The sequence below is a fragment of the Hemitrygon akajei genome, chromosome 6, assembly GCF_048418815.1.
Source record: "Hemitrygon akajei chromosome 6, sHemAka1.3, whole genome shotgun sequence".
Lineage (NCBI taxonomy): Eukaryota > Metazoa > Chordata > Chondrichthyes > Myliobatiformes > Dasyatidae > Hemitrygon > Hemitrygon akajei.
Window position 1 is genome coordinate 46,859,458 of NC_133129.1, and position 15,132 is coordinate 46,874,589.

At 40.7% G+C, this 15,132-nt stretch overlaps 1 protein-coding gene across 4 annotated transcripts in view; it reads right to left on the reverse strand.

Annotated features, from left to right (window-relative positions):
* The window catches only part of tmem174 (transmembrane protein 174), a 42,137-nt gene extending 27,414 nt beyond the window's left edge, over positions 1 to 14,723 (reverse strand). The window contains exons 1-2 of one of the 4 annotated variants that reach the window (XM_073048318.1): positions 14,580 to 14,723; positions 1,884 to 2,514 (exon numbers count right to left, since the gene is read on the reverse strand). In XM_073048318.1, the coding sequence (XP_072904419.1) occupies positions 1,884 to 2,385 (502 nt within the window). In that variant the 5' untranslated portion in view covers positions 2,386 to 2,514; positions 14,580 to 14,723. Of the gene's footprint in view, positions 1 to 1,883; positions 2,515 to 14,408 lie in introns of all 4 variants that reach the window. The other 3 variants (XM_073048316.1, XM_073048317.1, XM_073048320.1) reach the window with 3 other exon arrangements.
* Between the last annotated feature and the right edge of the window lie 409 nt (positions 14,724 to 15,132).

Consider the following 15,132-nt stretch of genomic DNA (forward strand, 5'->3'; position numbering starts at 1 on the left):
TGAGTGGTGAGTGCGTGGAATGGGCTGCCGGCAACGGTGGCAGAGACGGATACAATGGGGTCTTTTAAGAGACTCCTGGATAGGTACATGGAGATTGGAAAAATAGAGGGCTATGGGTAACCGTAGGTAATTTCTAAAGTAAGTATGTTCAGCACAGCATTGTGGGCCGAAGGGCCTGTATTGCGCTGTAGGTTTTTTAGTGTTTCTATGTTTCTAATTAGTATTTTCTGTAATGCACCTTCTTACATATACTTCCTATGGACCGTTTCCCATTAGTGCCATGATATATTTTTGTATTGAAAACTATTTACATTAGAATTGATTTCTGCTTTGGTCCTGGCTTGCTTTTCAGCTGCTCTCTATCATTAGGTGGCGCTGTTGTTCAATCAAGCAGGGTCTCTAATTTCTGGGTATTGCATAAGAAATGAAGAATGTATTTACAGTAAATGCCAAGTAACTTGCAATGGAATTTAAGGTGATTGTACATAAACATTTTAAGTAAAATGGAACTACAAGGATTCAATTAGACTGCAGGGGGATGACCTTTGAATTACCCCAGGCAAGAGGTGGCATCATCTGATTGATTGAAAGGTTCTTTGTGTTCTGATCTTACTTTCAATTTCCTTACTTCTCTCTTAGGAATTCTGGAAATTATGCTGCTTAAAATATCCATGATCTATCATGGTATCAGTATAGCTATTCATGCTATCACTCAAATTTAAGAAGTTTTGTGTCTAAAACTTTCAAATGCTATTACCTAAAATAGTGATTGGGATATAAAATAATTCACTATATTTGACCCTTGAAGACCTAACAGAGATCACAATGTAATACAGTTGTGTAATACTACATGTAATAGTGTAATGTAATACAATATAATACTATATCATGCAATATAGTTGCATTTGATCTCATATGCAACATTGAATGCAATCTGACTACAAAAGTTATGAAAGTATTGTCAATAAATTAGGAGCTTGGAATTCAGCACATGTACTAAATTTCTTGGACCTTTTCTTTCCTTCACCCTGCAACAAATAAAACTCAATTTATTGAACAAGTGTAGACAAGATAGTTCTCATTAGAAGAAACGTTACTGGACAAATAGCCGTTTATGATTTCATAGCAGATTGACAGGTAGACAAAAGTTTAAAAACCTTGAAGCATTTTAATTTGATCCTTGCTCAGGGCAGGCAGATGAAACACGAAAGAACTAAAGGATGGATGTTCTGCCCTGTTATTAATACATTATGAATATAAGAGAGAGGTGAGTGAGAGTAAAGCCATTACAACTTTTTCTCCATGTTATGTCAATGGCATAACTCAAATGTTCTTCATTAGCTGCAGAACTCTATGTGTTAGCTTTACATTACATTTGGATATATCTTAAGGATTTTGGGCTGCTGATCATGAAAATCACTATTAATTTTCCCTATCATGCACATTTTTTAAAAGATTGCCTATATTTTTTATTTCAATTCATAATTCATTTCAATTAAAATGTTGCCCACAATGTAAGCTGAAACCATGAAATGAATCCATCAAACACGAGGAAATCTGCAGATGCTGGCTGACTGTTGTTGGACACTTAAACAAGAAGCCTCAAACACTGTACAAATGAAATCATCAAGAAAACATTTTTAGCTTGGTTGAGCTATTGTAAAGTGTTAGCACTGTTATGCAAATTCTTGTTTCTCCAAATTCTCACATGACACAAGTGGTCGGAAATCATATTTGTGTTCAGCTTCAAGTGGTCTATCAAAAACAAAAAATAAATTCTGAGCAAGCAAACCTTTCAAAAAATTCTTGTTCAGTGATATCATCTTCCAACAGAACTTCTGATCTTTCTCATGTGTTTATGTGATTTAAACACTTTCACTCACCTGTTGCAATTTGACGTGGTCCTGACACGTAAAGCTGCTGATCATTTGTAGACGTACTTTCTTCAGCAGCACTTAATGCCACCTTCCTTTTGGCATGAGCCATCAACAAGAAGCAAATGCCAACAAACGTTACTGCTGGGCCCATGATTTGCAAAAACAACAGTTTACATTTCTCATTTTCGTTAACTTTGATTGTTAAGTTGGAACTTTGACCATCCGTGCTCTCAGGGCAGGAGACAACCCAAACTCCAATGGTAGTGAGCAGCATTCCGCTAAGACAAAACAGGACACCAAAGATGATGAAATGAGCAGAAGGCTCCTGTTCACCACAAGAGCGCTGGTCAACTGAATATTCCAGTCGTGGCAAATTATTCGGACTCCTCGATCTTGAGAACAGGATTAATACCATTGCAAAGCTACATAAAATGGGTCCAGTTGCTGTTTGGATAATACTGCAGATATCTCCATCACAATCACATGATTGAACCCTAAAAGCAGTCATGGTAATTGCAGCTGATAGAAATGAAACTCCAAACCGGAGTGGGAAGAATCCTGTTCTCTAACGGTTTTCAGTTTCTCTCCAGCAACGCAGCTTCTCAAGAATGATGTATTACTCCTGCTGTGCCTGAACCTGTGAAGATAATGCATTTCACTTCAGCATAATCGATTTTCAGTATGGGCATTATTTTTCAAAACCAGCCTGAGTATTTGAAAACCAACTGAATTTGAAAATTCTGGAAGCATTCAGTAGATAAGGTAGTATCTATGCAAACTGTAAAACAGTACCACCCTTTCAAATTACTGGCCTTTCATCCAATCTAGACAGTAAGCCAGTTTCTATTTTCACACACGCCGACTGGCTTGCTGAATGTTTAACTCAGATTCCCAGCACCTGCAAAATCTTGATTTTGTTGTAGTTTATTGATGAAATTCACTCATATAGTAAAATGATTCTGGCTTTCTAAGTGCATTACCAAGGGAAAATTGCAGTGTCACAGTTGATAGAATCAGCCATTCAGCTGGGGTTATTTCTGCACAATGAGGTGGATGTAAAGGACCCATGAAGATTAAGTTGCCTGATGTGTGGGCAGCATTTACTCATTGGCCATCAGTGGCACACAAATGAATTGGTTATTCCACTTAAAAATAAATTTCAAAAAAGGATGAGGATGTTGTGTTGTGGTATACATGAGTGTCATGTTGTTTGAACTTCTTAAGGCACTATTTGTGACTTCTATTTTAATAATTTCAATTGCATTACTTTATTTTAATCTGTCTGCAACAAAACAATGATTTGTGTTATCTTGTATAAAATAGAAACCTCCAAAAATGTACTAATATGGTTAACTTTCTGAACGAATATACTAATATGGTTATCTTCTTTGTTGCATATCAATTAATGCACCAAAGTGCAAGCATTGATAATACTAAAAATGTTGGCCTGAGTAACTATGTTTTGGGAGTTCCAAAAAGTTCACATAATTTCTTTTCCCAATGAGTAATTCCATAAACTGGGCATGTTGCAAGTGTAAGAATATATATGTAAGGCAGTCTTCCAATGAGAGAGAGCTGAAGGCACTGTTTAAAATCATCTGCTAACACAGAAAAGCTGATTGACAGGCTGACATTTGGGGAAAGGACCCAGAAAGGACTGGGCGAAGTTAGGAAAATATTTGCAAACACAGAAAAGTTGCCAGAAAAGACTGCCATCAACATTAAATCAAGATAAGGTTATTTTCTAATGTTCCAGGAACAGAGACAGATATGACAGGAAATCAAAAATTTTAAAAATTGTAAAATGAAGATGTAACAATGCAAAACAATTCACAGGATGCAATTTAAGAAAAATGATACATCCGCTCAGGCAGGGAGACGGAACACAGTATAGCCTGAGCTGCAGAAAAGTTGCATTGGAAAAAGTGCCATAATGAGAGGTTGATCATTGTAACATGGGGATGAAGTAGGGGTGCGGTGGGATGTCGGAGAGGAGGAGAGCATTCACAATGTTGGTTTAAAGCATGGGGTCAAGACTTGTGTAAGATAAAGGCAGATTTATTCGTCAGATGAAAAGACCATGCATTGCATGGGTGGCCAAATGAGTGATTTCCTTGGTAAGAAGGCCTTCAGCCTCTCACTCTTTATTGAAGTAATTTGAAAAACCACCTAATTGTTATTAAAGCCCACCTAATTCAGCAATGTTCTTGGGGAAGGGAATTTACCAACAACATTCTGACCAGCCTATATTTAATTCTTTGTGCCTGAGGTGTCTGGGCAAGCCATTAAATTCCAGGTAAGATGAGGAGGGAGTAGTAATTGCAGGCCTTACCAGCAATTGCAGAGTCATACAACGTGGAAACAGGACATTCAGCCCACCACATCTACACCAACAAGTGGCACCTTCCATATTAATCCCAGCTTTCAGCTTTTACACCCATTGTCTTCCATGTCTAAGTGATTTGATTACCAATGGAGACACTCCTTAAATGTTACCAGTGGCTCTGCTTCCCACACACTCAGGCAATCTGTTCTGTCAACTGAATAATAATTCACTTCTAATTATATTTACAATTGAAGTACTGAGTCTCAAGGTTGCAGGAATACAACAACATAGAAGTCATTCAAACTCAAGCCAGAAGTTTAGACTTTTGATCCCAAGATACAATTTCAAATCTCACTGAGTTTAAATCAGAATCCAAGTTAGACTAACATATCATGAAATTTGTTGTTTTGTGGCAGTAGCACAGTGCAAGACATAAGAATTACTGTAAGTTACAATAAATAAATATTGTAAAGAGGAATAGCGAGTTCATGGACTATTCAGAATTACTGGACTATTCTGATGGTGGAGGGGAAGCAGCTATTCCTGAAACATTGAGTGTGGGCCTTCAAAGTCCTGTACTTCCTCCCTGATGGGAAGGAAAAAAAAACTGGAATCAGTGACAGTCACCACATAACAAATGGATTGTTGTAAAAACCCATCTGTTTCAATAATGGGCTTTACCAAAGAAAAGATGACATCATTAAATGGTATGGCCTATATGTGAATCCAGATCCACAGATGAATAAGGAAAAGTTTCGAGGGATCTGGGCCAAATGGGACTGACAGATGGGAATCTTGGTCGAGCTGGATCATCTGAGATGAAGCACCTGTTTCGGTGCTGTACAATTCTATTGACTCAATGTGACTGTTACGAACCCCGTAACTGGGTCACTTACCAGCAAAGATAGAGACGTCCGTTGGAGTCTGGTGATACTATTTTTAACAGTATTTATTAGTAAAAATACTCAAAAATATCAATGCAAATATACAGATAATATACGTCGTCAATACTAAACCTAAAAGTGCGGGTATAATAATAATCAATAAGAAATAAGCTCTATCGTTGTCTAGGGGATAATGAATTGTCTGATGGAAATATAAAGTTCGTTCAGTTCATACAGGCTGCAGCCGTTGGGGACCGCTGTGTTGCAATTGTTGGAGAGAGAGAGAGAGAATAGGAGAATGGGGAACAGTTACCGCTACGGGTTTTGCCAACCTTCCTTTATGATTTCGATCTGTCAGGTGTCTCGTTGTCGTGGCCGTTCAAGTGTGACCTCTCCTTTAGCTAAATCATTCTTCCATGATGAGCCCACCACCCAGGCAAGGGAGGACGCACACGAGCTCCCACCGGCTTTCGCTATAAAACGCTGTCACTGGATTTCTAGCGTTTCTCCTGGTGCGTCTAAGGGGTGTTCCCCAGACCCGTCTTTTATCCTCACTCACGGTGTCTCAGATGTCAATCAGGTTGAGATGATGCAATCTCTCAACCAGACCACTTTGGTTGTCCTCGAGGGGTTTCAATGAATAGAACAGTACTCAATACACAATTCCTTCTCCAAGAGACAATAGCAGTAATCAGTGGTTCCGTTCCGCTTATGTCAGGAGACATTCCAAACCTTGTGTATTCTGCATCTCTCTCTCTCTCATTATTGACATGATGTGTATCTCTCTCATTTCCTGGGTCTCAGACCCGAAATAATAGCGATCCTGCGATTCTCAAAAAGGAGGGGGCAACTTTGCACCCTTCCGCCCCTCAGAGTTGCTCCACATTCGTAACAGTGACTAACTGTTAAATAGTTCAAGGCAATTAAGGAGGGGCAATAAACACCAGAACTTCCAATGACGTCCACAACCCAAACTGAACAAATGTAAACATTTACACTGCTATCGCCAATCTGCATTAATAAAGTTCCATAGAAATAAAAAAATAATTTCACATGTTCCTAAAAGAAAAGAAACACAAGATGGAAAGTTTCAGGTGAACATCTCCAATATGCAGTGCCAAGTGCGTCTATTGCAAGTTCAGTTACAAATGAGCATTGCTTATAGATAGTTTGAAAGATCAACAAAATCTATTTGAGGACACCTCTGCAGTTAGGACACCACAAATGTGGATCAGCTTAATTAAAAAGTCTTGCATTTATATTATGTCTTTGAGAGGGTGTAAAAGCATGAAGGTGCACAGCCTCAGAATAAAGCATGTCACTTTAGAGCAGAGATGAGGAGGATTTTCTTTTAGACAGAAGGAGATGAATCAGTGGAATTCATTGCCACAGACGGCTGTGGAGGCCAAGTCATTGGGTACATTTTAAAGTGGTGAGTGATAGGTTTAGATTCAGATTTATTTATCACATGTACATGCTAACATATAATAAATGTATGAAACAAGAAATGTGTCATTTGCATTATCAACCAACACACCTAAGGATGTGCTGGGGGCAGCCCGCAAGTGTTGCCAACATAGCATGACAAACATGCTTGGCAGAAAAACATAGAACACAACAAGCAACAAAACAACAATAGCAAAACAAGCCCCTTTTCTCCTCTCCACGCTCCTTCTAACTCACCCTCCCACACACAGACAATCCTCCAAATCCAGAGCAAGCCTACAGTCTCCATGTTCTTGATTAGTAAGGGTATCAAATATTATGGGGAGAAGACAGGAAATAGGGTTGAGAGGGAAAATAAATCAGCCACGATCAAAAGGTGGAGCAGACTCGATAGACTGAATGGCCTAATTCTCCTTTTATGTCTTATGGTCTAATGGAGTCGAACATTCTGCTATCATCAATGAACATCTCCACTTCTGACTGTTTTATGAAGCAAATGTCATTGATGGAGGAGCTGAGCGTGCTTGGGATGACCAGCTTCCAATAACCACAGTCATTTTCCTCTCATATGGCTCCAACCACTGGGATGATTTCCCTTTGACACCCATTGAAGTCAATCACACCAGGACTTCTTACTTACACACTTGGTTAAATACTGGCTTGATGTTGAGCAGGTGTAGTAGCAGGAGTGGCCCCGTCAGGAGTGGCCCACTCGTGAACATGCCTGATCTTCCTGCACTATGCCCATACCTTTGATTCCACTAATATTCAGACATCTATCAGTCTCTGTGATGTTGGGGATTGCAGGACACAGAGACAGATTATCCACTTCACACTAACATGGAACATGGACAGTATAGCATAGGAACAGGCCCTTCAGCCCACAGTTTTGTGCCAAACCAAATACATTAGTAATCAAATGGCCAACTAAACTAATCCTTATGACTACACAATGTCCATATCTTCCACAAATGCATATGTCTATCTAAATGTGTTTTAAAATTTCTTTATGTATCTGCCATCCCAGGCAATGTATTCCAGGCACCCACTAAGCTCTCAGTAAAAAGCTTGCCTCTCACATCTTTGAAATTACCCCCTCTCACCTTAAATACATGTCTCTGGTATTAAACATTTCGACCCTGGGAAAAAGATTTTGTCTGTCTCCCTATCTATGCCTTTCACAATCTTATAAACCTCTATCAGATCTCCTCTCAGTCTCTGCTGTTCCAGATAATACAATCCAAGTTTATCAAATATCTCATTATAGCACGTGCTCTCTAATCTAGGCAGCATCCTGATAAACCTCTTCCACACCTTCTCAAAAGCCTCAAAGTCCTTTCTACAATGACTTAATCAGATCTGTATACAATACTCCAGATGCAGGCAAAATAGAATGTTATTATGCTGCAACATAACTCCCTGACTTTTGAACTCAATGCCTCAACTAATAAAAGCAAGAATGCCATCTGCCTTCTTAATCACTCTATCAAACTTGTAGCCACTTTCAGGGAGCTATGAACGTGAAATGCAGGATCCCTCTGCTCATCAACACTTAAGGGTCTTAAACAGTGTTAAAGAGCAGAAGGATCTTGGTGTGCAAGTTCATAACTCCCTGACATTTTACCTACCAAAGTGCATCACTTCACATTTGGTTGGGTTAATCTCCATCTGCCATTTCTCCGCTCATTATCTGCAACTGATCTATACTATATCCCACTATACTCTTTGTCAGTCATTACACAACCCACACCACCACCAATCTTTGCTAGTCATCTACATTATTAACAGGACCAATCTGCAAATTTATTAACTCACCCACGTAAATTTTCATCAGGTCATTTGCATACACCATAAACAGCAGAGGTCCCAGTACAGATCCCTGTGGAACACCACTAATCACAGGCCTCCAGCTAGAATAAGTCCCTTCAACCACCACTGTCTGTCTTACATGGGCAGCCAGTTCTGAATCCATAAGGCCAATTCACCATTGATTCCATGCATCTTAATCTTCTGGATGAGTTTTCCCTGAGGGACCTTGTCAACCACCTTCTTAAAATCCATATTGACAACATCCACAGCTATCTACCTTCATTAATCTTCTTCAACACCTCATCAAAAAACACAATCAAGTTAGTAAAACACAACTTAACCCACACAGTCATGCTGGCTCTCCCTAATTAGGCCATGGTTTTCCAAATGCTTGTAAATCTGATCCCTAACAGTTCTCTTCAGTAACTTCCCTACCACTGATGTGAGACTCACTAGTCTATATTTTCCTGCATTATCTCTTGGTCCCTTCTTGAACAAGGGAAAAATATTAGCTACACTCTAGTCCTCTGGGACCTTGCCTGTGGCTACAGAGGACACGAATATATTTATCAAGGCCTCAGAAATCTCTTAACTTGACTGCCTCAATAACCTGGGGTGTATCCCGTCAGGTCTTGGGAACTTATCCAACGTAATGCTCTTTAAGAGACCCAACACTACCTCCCCCTTTACCACGAAATGCCATATCAATACACTCAGAACTGATCTCCCTATTGTCCACGCCCTTTGCCTTGGTAATTACTGCTGTTCATTAAGGACCTCAGCCATATTATTCGAATTCAATCAAATGTCCGCCCCCCATCCTTGAGTAGACCCACTCTCTCCCTTGTTAACCTCTTGCTCCTGATGTGTGTGTAGAGTTCCTTGGGATTCTCTTTAATTCTACTTGCCAAAGATATTTCATGGATCTCCTGCCTTTCCTAATTCCCTTCTTGAGTTCTTTTCTGACTTCTTTATAATCCTCCTGGGCTCTGTTTATATTCTAGCTTCCTCAACTTTACATACTTCTTTTTCTTCTTGACTAAATTTATCACCTCCCTCGACATCCAAGGTTCTTTTACCTTGTTATCTTTGTCCTTCTCCTGGACTGGAACATACCTGGTCTTTAAACATCCTCCACATGTTGGATATGAACCTGCCCAAAAACAGCTGTTCCCAAATTGACTCTCCCTAATTTCTGTCCAATGCTCTCGTAATTTGTCTTGCTCCAGTTCAATATTCTTCCAAAAGGTCCATGCTTATCCTTATCTACGACTATCATAAACTTAATGAGTTTTGCTCACTGGTCCCTAACTGCTCACCCACTGAAAAGTGGGACACTTGGCCAAGATCATTTCTTAACATCAGGTCCAGTACAGACCCTCCTCTTGTTGGACTATCTACATATTAATTTAAGAAGTCCTCTTCGATGCACCTCCTACTTGCTAATGACATTTGTCCCGTATGACAGACTTGAGTGGAGCACCAACACAGAGGCTGTGTACAAGAAGGGCCAGAGTCACCTCTACTTCCTCAGGAGACTGAGATCCTTTGGAGTATGCAGGCCTCTCCTTCGCATGTTCTACCAGTCTGCTGTCGCCAGTACAATCTTCTGCAGAGGCTGGCTCTGTTATCGGAGTCAAACTGGACACACTGGAGGCTGTGGCAGAACAAAGGACCCTACGGAAAATCCTGGGAATTCTGGACAATGTTTCTCACCCTCTGCGTGCCACCTTGGCTGAACAGGGGAGCACTTTTAGTAATAGACTAAGACAACTGCGCTACTATATGATGTCATTCCTAACCTCGGCCATTAGGCTCTATAATGAGCAACCTATAGCCAGGGAAGTGATGACCCCCCTCCCGTTAGACTGTTATGGTACCTTTTTTAAAATTCCTTCTACTTCTCTTCTAATATTTATATCTGTGCACTTGTAATGCTACTGTAGCATTGTAATTTCCTTTGCGATCAATTAAGTATTCATCTATCTATCTAACAAATTCTGCCACATTAAAACTACTTGCACTAAGAACCACCCAGTTTCTATTAGGGAAATTGAATTTCCCATGACAATAATCCTACTGTTCTTACACCTTTGTCTGCATATCTGTTCCTCGATGTCCCAGTGGCTATTGGGGGGTCTGTAATACAATCCCATCAGTGTGATTGCACCCTTCATATTTTTGAGTTCTACCCACATGGACTCAGTGGCCGAGTCTTCCATTATGTCCCATCTGAGTGTAGCTGTGATACTGTCCCTGATTAGTAGTACAACTCCCCCACCTCTTTTACCTCTCTCTCTACCTTTTCCAAAACATCGAAACCCTGGGACATTAAGCACCCATTCCAGTCCACCCTCCAGTATTTCTCAACCAATAACTCTACAACTGCCACAACGTTATAGTTCCATGTACTGATTTGTGCTCTAAGTTCATCAGTTTTATGCATTTACTATCTGAAGCCTGCACTCTGGGTGTGACCACATCAAAGTTCAAAGTACATTTATTATCAAAGTACGCGTAAATTATACAACCTTGAGATTTGTTTTCTTACAAAGCAAGGAGCCCGAAATAACACAATTTAAACAAAAAGACCAACACCCAATGGAAAGAGAGTAAGAAAAACAAGCACAAACCTCAGTAAAGGTTTCATCAATGAGCTTTCATTCAGCCTCCTGGATAGTCCTGAGTATATCCAGCTCCAGCTCCTTGATCTTATCAATCAGGAGCTGAAGTTGGGTACATTTCTTGCAGAGTTAGTCATCAGGGAGACTGTTGAGGTACCCTGAAATCTCACAGGAGGTGCATTCTTCCACTTTAACCATCCTGCCTACACAAAACTAAACGCTAAGGATTTAGACAATTAAAAAATCTTATCTGTTTGCAGCTGTGTCTCATCTCTGAAACATCTGAGTTTCACACACACCTCATATGTTCTTGCTAAGCCTGTTAAGCCAAAGCCTGACCACTCTAACACTGGAGTTATGGTTGCAAATCCTTAATCATGTCTTTAGCACTCACACGCTCAGTTCTATCATCATTCAGGATATTATCTTCTCCTCATTTTATTAGCTGTTTAGTAACCAACGTGGAGAACTTCAGTCTCCCCCTTGGTACAATATTGCTTAGCCCTTTCTATTACACGCTCTTTTGTGTAACCTGCATGTAATCCTTCATCGCAGCTTCACCAGACTGGCACCTCGGTTTTAGATATGCCTGGTGCTGACCCTTCATGGCATACAAAATGGTTGGGATCCTCTGGCATAAGGTATATACTGGGCTGTGAGCTTACAGACTGGTGTAGTTTTTCAGTGCTGCTCCATATTACCTTGCAATACCTTTTAGCCTGATTGCAGGGTTACACAAGGCAGAGGATGTCACTGGTGTGAAGAGACCTCGCATCCACAGAGACTGTTCTAACATGTTTGTATTAGTCACAGGTAGGGTGGTGAGGATGATGTTAAGTAGTTTTATCCTTCACGTTGGTTCACTTGCTACATGGCATAAACCTCAGCAAGCAGCTATGATCTTTAGGACTTAACCGGCAGTCAAGTGATGGACATTGAAGACACCACCTGAAATACAGTCCTGATACCTTTAGTGATTCTTCCTAGTGTGCTCACCATGTTGGAGGACAGATTCATCAGCTGAGCAGGAGGGTGCATAGTAATCACAAATAAGGTTCTTTGTCAAGGGTTAACCTGATGACTTAAGACTTTGTAGAATTAATGCTGAAGATGCCTAGAGCTATTCCTCCTGCCTGTACACCACTGTGTTACAAATCCAGTGTGTCGAGGTAGCCTGACACTGTGAAGGAGCAGTCTGGCAGAATGCCTTTGAGGAATGTTATTATGAGTGCAACTATGACTGGCCATTGCTTAAGTGGTCTGTAGGACAGCTCTCCTAATATTGACCCCAGTTCTCAGATGTTTGCGTAAAAGACTTTGCAAGGATGACTGGGTTGGCACCGGCAAGGATAGTGGGTCCATTCCCAAATAAGGTGGGTGTATGTTCACCCAGTTTGTGAATAGTAACTAACGATGAAGACTGTCAAAGGTTTCAGCAAGGTATAGACCAGTTAGAAATGTGGGCAGATTGAGCTTATTCCAGGTAACTATGGGATGGTTTCACTTTGAATGATCAAATGTAATAAGAAAGTAAATGAAAATGGAAATACCTCAGGAGTACTGATTTAGAGAGGGAAGTGACTTCATAGCTCCCTGAAAGTGGCAATACAAGTGGATAGTTTGTTAAAGGCAGCATGATTCATGTTTGCATCTTTAGTTTGGCCACTGGGTATAAAATTTGGGAAGACATGTTGCAATTGTATAGAACTTTGGTTAGGGCACATTTACAGTATTTGTATTCAGTTGAGATTGCTGTATTGCACGAAGAATATTGAGATTTTGGAGAGAATTTAGAAGAGTTTAACCAGAATATTACTTAGAATGAAGGGCAGGAAACACAAGGAAACATTGGACAAACTTTGGTTGTTTTCTTTGGAGTGTTTGAGGCTGAGGGTACGTGAATATAAAACTACGAGAGATGCAGATAGGGTAGTTCTAGTCTGTTCTTCAGGGTGGAAATATCAAATACTAGGGGGCATAGGTTTAAGATGAGAGGGGAGAAAGTACAGTATAACGGGAAATTGTGAGGCACATTGTTCATAACAGAGAGATACTGGAAGGTACTGCCAAGGGGAGGTGGTAGAAGCAGATAGCAGTACTTGCGAGGAATTTAAACAGACACATGAATGGGCAGTGAATATAAAAAGAGACTTGTATGAGCAGATTGGATTCGTTTAGATTGACATTGTGTATCATGGACAGAAGGGCTTATTCCTGAGAGCGGGCATTGTAAGGCAGCAGCTCTATTAACTATGCCAGCGTGCATCCTTTAGCAAGCTAAATATTTTAGCCACTGTATCGTGCTAATTCCCGAAGCTTATTTGCTTTTAAATTCCAGCTTATCTATTTAAAAATTTCAGTCGGATTTGAACTCGGAGCCCTTGGATGTTGTTGCTTTCTGTCGAAAACTAGCTTGGAAATAAATGTCTGCTGGTACATTTGAACCCGCTTGTGTTACTGTTTAATATGGAGTTGTACAACAATTTATTTCAGGGATTCAGTATAAACATCAACCAAACTCCCCTTACTTAAATGACAATATGCCTTTATGATTACTTCCAGAAATTACTCAAAGGCCCTCCGTTAGTCGGGATCGACCATGGATGTCGCGTCCCATTTGTCTACATGATATGCAAGCCAGGGCATAACGATATGGAGAGCAAGCTATTGCCAGTGCAGAGAAACTTTGGCACCAGCCCCATCGCAGGAATTGCCAATCAACGTAGGACTGTTTTAGGGTCTCCAGCTCCGGATTTTTCCTCGGGATTTACTCCCGAAGCCTTCCTCATGAGTAGGTACAGCCGCAAGGCAGCGGAGGTTTGAGATCAGAGCTTTCCCTCCAGATGAGCTGCCAACCACGGCTGACGAGCCCTGTCTGTCCGAAGCCACTGGTTTAAAGGCGATAGTAACCCGCCTTTGCCCCTTCTCCTAGAGAAAATCCTAGAAATTGTTCCGCTGGATTTAGTAGCTAAGTCCCAAGTAAAGGTCAGGAGCTGGACTTGGTTGTCAGAGGTTATTTGAAGCGCAAGCCATTGGGAGCATTTAATAGGTTGTGGAAGCTTATACCCACTACGACCCGCTGCTATAACTATCTTAAGGAACCCAGAAATTACTACAACATTCTTTAAAGGCAAAAACAATGCGTTAATTCCATTCTTAAAACAGTCTGCAATCGTTCTGTAACTGCTGACAATGCGCAGGAGTCCAGCGGGTCATTTGCAGCCGAGCACCAGGTCCGCTAGTGTACACGCTGTGCTCCTGTCTGATGAAATTTAAAAATTGTGAAGAAAGTGAACCACAAGGCTAACAGAAGCCGAATGGACCCAGGCGGTGCGTCGGTAATTGGAATCTCTGCAACTTTCAAGGTGCATAAGGGGGCGCCATGCCGTACAGTTAAAGCGAGCCGGACCCAACGAACGATCGACCAGACTAGAAATGTTACCTTCGCAGGGCTTTGGAGCAGTTCTGTTACCTTGTTTCAGTTGTAGATGGCTCGTGTTGAACGTGCAAAACCGACGGTCAACCAATACCTTGTTATTGCATGAACCAAGTAAGATCTTTTGCACTTATTTATATCTGGGAAACGTACAGGGCCTTGAATGCCACAGATTACCTTCTTCAACCACTCTCAACTCGTCTCAACTGGTCAAGTCTGGTTCGCATCTCCTAATTCCTGACCCAGTGTGTTTGATGGAGGAGGAGCGTCAACAACTTCTGAAGTCTTTGTCTTTACCGTCCAATGGTGAATACAGGGTAGCTAGCTAATCATGCGAGTATGCCCAAACCAACAATGTACAAATTCCAGCTCGAACCAAGTAGCAGGTACTCAGAAATCAATTTTCATGTTTCTTCAAGCATTGACTATTTTATACTACTAGCCAGCAAAAACATATCAATTTTTAATTTATTAACTGAACATACATATACTGTTCTGCTTTATTGTGAAGTTTCCATATCCCTGATCTCTGTGTGTGCTTCCTATGCTCTCTAAATGTGCTCCATGTAATCTTAAGATTAAACTCCCAGAGGTCAGACAAAGTTGGAATGCTTTCTCTCCAGGGTCTGATGCTGAGGGGAGAAAACCTGAAAGAAGTTTGTAAGAGACATAGCTAGGGTAGAGAGCAGGTCTTCTTCTCCACAGTAGAAATGTCATAAACTAAAGGACA